Here is a 3,722-nt window from a genome sequence, read left to right as displayed (position 1 = left end):
CCAAAGCTGAAAGCTAGTTGATAAAGGTATACTTAGGAATGTTGAAGTGATTCCAAACCCAATCATACCAATTTACTTTTTCCATGTTACCTTGAAGCCACTTATAGCCATTTTTTATTCTGTATCTTTTATTTAACCATTCCTCAGTCTCAAACCCCTCTCTAAGCTCATCTTTAACCTTACATAACAGCTTCCAGGCCCAACCAGCATCTTTCTTTGGTTTATAATCCCACCAATCCTCATCCTTGATGTAAACAGCATGAACCCATCTAACCCATAATGAATCAGATTTCTTTGCAATTTTCCAGACATAGCTTCCCAGGGCAGCTTTGTTCTAATTTCTGCAATGTCTAATACCTAAGCCACCAAACTTCTTGGGTCTACACACCCAATCCCAGGCAATTGGGGGGGACTTGGACAGCACAACATTACCACTCCATAGGAAAGCTCTACATAGTTGGGTAATTCTATCCACCACTTTCTTAGGTAAAAGAACACATTGAGCCCAATATGTATGCAAACTCATAAGAACAGAATTAATAAGGGTAACTCTAGCAGTATAGGACAAGTTTCTGCTACTCCAGCACTTCAGTCTCACCAACATTTTATCAATCAGACTATTATAATCACTCACTTTTAGGTATTTGGCATTTAATGGGATACCAAGATACCTAAAAGGCATATCACCAATGACAAACCCAAAATTCATCAATATACTATTCTGAACCTGCTGTTGAACATTCCCAAAGTAAATTACTGTTTTATCAAGGTTTGCTTGAATCCCTGATCTTGCCTTAAAGGTTTTCAAAGCTCTAATAAGAAGTTTAACAAAATCAGTATTACCATAAGAGAATAGCATCAAATCATCAGCAAAAATCAAATGATTAAGAGCCAAATGAGCACATCTTTGGTGAAACTTGAACTCTTTCTTTTTGCCAATTTTCCTGAGAAGCCTGGTTAGATACTCCATCACAATAACAAACAAGAGAGGGGACATAGGATCACCCTGTCTCACACCCTTTTTCCCTTTAAAAAAACCATAAGAACCACCATTGAGCAACAAAGAGAAAGAAGGAGTAGTCACACACTGCATGATCCAAGAAATGAACTTGGTGGGAAAATTAAGAGCAGTCAACATCTCATGAATAAATCTCCAATTGACAGAATCATAAGCTTTCCTCAGATCTACCTTTATAGTACATCTGGGAGGCTTTCTCTTATTACTATAGGCTTTAAGCATATCCTGACAAATCAGAATATTATCTAAAATAGATCTCCCAGACACAAAAGCACCTTGACAGCCATCAATCAGCTCAGGCAACACTTCCTTCAATCTATCACAAATCATCTTAGAAATGATCTTGTACATCACATTGCACCAAGCAATTGGTCTAAATTGAGTGACCCTATTAGCATGCTCCACCTTAGGGATCAAAGTAAGAGTGGTAGCATTAATTTGCTTAAGGAGCTTACCTGAACTAAAAAAATCTAGACAGCTTTAGTGATGTCAGGATCAACCAAGCTCCAGGTAGCCTTGAAAAACTTGCTAGAGAACCCATCATGTCTAGGAGCTTTGTCATCCTCAATGCTCCACAATGCTCTCTTAACATCTTGCTCACAAAAATCCCTACAAATATTGATGCCCTGATCCTCATAAAGCACTTTACCTTCAGAGATAACCCCATGATGAATATTGCCATTCATTTGAGTCTCAGTACCAAGTAACCCTTGATAATATTGAAGAATAGCATCACACACTTTCACTGGATCTGAGATAACCACCCCCTCATCAGTTACAATAGAGTAAATATTATTCTGAAGTCTTCTCTTCCTGATCATAGCATGAAAGAAAGCTGTGTTCATATCACCATCCTTAAGCCAATGAACTTTAGCCTTTTGCTTTAGAAAGTTAAATCTATCAGTGTGAGTTTCAGCAAATTGTATCCTAGCCAATCTTTCTTGACTAATTAAATCTTCATTACCAGGGTCACTTTGCAACTTAATCTGAATGTCTTCAAGATGTTTCTCAGCAATTGCATCATCAACTTCCACACAAGAGAACCTACCCATCTTGGATTCTTTCAAGAAATGCTTCACCTCTTTCAGTTTCCTCACACATTGAAACATAGGAGTACCAGAGACCATTTTACACCAAACATCCTTAATCCCAGGTAAAAAGTCTGGAGAATCCACCTAGATATTCACAAACCTGAAAGGTTTTTTAGTGTGATTACCATAATCAAACAAGTTGATCACACAAGGGCTATGATCCATTAACCCCTTAGGGAAAAAAGTAGCTTGCATATCAGCAAACTTCTCCATCCAATCACTATTGACTATGACCCTGCCAATCTTTGAGCAAACCCTATCCTTGCCTTCCTGTTTATTATTCCAAGTATAAAACATTCCTCCTGTAGCCCAATCAGTAAGCCCAGCATGCCTTAGATAAGATCTAAAAGGCTCAACCTCAGCTAGGGACACAGTGCTGCCTATTCTATCATTAAGATTCAGCACACTATTAAAGTATCCTTGCAAAATCCAAGGACCTTTAATCTTATTACTAAGCTCAACAATCTGCTCCCAAAGATGCACTCTAGCTCCAGCAGTATTCAGCCCAAACACCATGGTGCAGTCAAAACTCAAACTAGTAGCTTTGTGAACTACATAAACATGAATCAACTGAACTTCACATCTCACCACAGTCACATCAAAGAACTGAGGTAACCAAACCACCCAAACTCTACCCCCTTTATGGTAAGGGTAGTTAGCACAAACAGACCAGTCACTTCTAAGTCTACTAAAAACATCACCAAACTTCCCAGCCTTCACCTTTGTTTCAAGAAGTCCAAATAAACCAACTCCATGATGTCTAATAAACCAAAGGACATCACAGAGCTTGCTAGCTTTATTTAGACCTCTTATATTCCAAAATCCAAGCTTATCCATGGTAAGAGTGAGAACACTCTCCCTCTTCCAAGACACTGAATCTATTATCACTGCTACTGATAACCCCTGACTGCATTAACTGAGGTTTCTGACAAGCATCCTCATCCTGCAGATCATCACTCAAGGTATTTGTCCTGCTCCCAGCATTCTGATTCTGAGTAACAGGTTTTTGAATTGGCTTCCAGACTTTTTGTGGCTTTTTCCTTTGTCTATTCATATTTTGATTTTTCTCAGCTTGCAGCCCCTCCATTTTCCTAGCTTGCACTTTATGATTAGGACACTGAGCATCATCATGCCCAATCCCACCACACACCTTACACACCATAGGCTTCCATTCATATTTCACCTCTTGATTAACTGTGATACCAAATTCATCCAGGAACTCAATGAATTCCGGTAACTCAGTATTGAACTTCACCTCCACCATAATCTGAGCATACTCTAGTCTTTCCTTAGTAGCAGTTGCTTTATCAGTCTTGATAGGATCTCCAATCATTGAAGCCAGCTTCATTAGAGCCTTTTGTCCCTAGTATTTAAGGTTCAATCCAGGCATTCTTACCCAAATATGGACTAAATCCACTGGTTCATCAGCAAGATCCATTCCCACCACCCATTTTTTCATCATTACAGGCTTATTATCAAACCATACAGGTCCTAAACCCAACACTCTATCCCTTGCATCAACAGTCCTAAATCGAACCAGGAATATCCCATTTGCCATTAAAGAAACCTTGTCTATACAAAATTTACCCCATATTCTCCTAACAAACCCATTA

At 38.9% G+C, this 3,722-nt stretch overlaps 1 protein-coding gene across 1 annotated transcript; it reads right to left on the bottom strand.

Moving 5' to 3' along the window:
* Positions 1–2,193: 2,193 nt before the first annotated feature.
* Positions 2,194–3,457, bottom strand: LOC145632863 (uncharacterized). The gene is made up of 2 exons (XM_081685191.1): positions 2,964–3,457; positions 2,194–2,869 (listed from the first exon to the last, which is right to left on the bottom strand). Exons 1-2 carry the CDS (start codon positions 3,455–3,457, stop codon positions 2,194–2,196), a joined length of 1,170 nt encoding a protein of 389 aa, XP_081541317.1.
* Positions 3,458–3,722: the final 265 nt, after the last annotated feature.

Source organism: Chenopodium album, chromosome 5 (assembly GCF_948465745.1).
Source record: "Chenopodium album chromosome 5, dcCheAlbu1.1, whole genome shotgun sequence".
Lineage (NCBI taxonomy): Eukaryota > Viridiplantae > Streptophyta > Magnoliopsida > Caryophyllales > Amaranthaceae > Chenopodium > Chenopodium album.
This window is presented reverse-complemented; position numbering and strand designations above follow the sequence as displayed.

What these genes read in the sequence shown, in the direction of transcription:
- LOC145632863 (XM_081685191.1), bottom strand. Translation starts at nt 3,457, where the DNA reads ATGAAGCTGGCTTCAATGATTGGAGATCCTATCAAGACTGATAAAGCA. An exon ending in AGTGTCTTGGAAGAGGGAGA is followed by an intron (nt 2,870 to 2,963) that starts GTGTTCTCACTC and finishes TTGGTTTATTAG; the next exon opens with ACATCATGGAGTTGGTTTAT.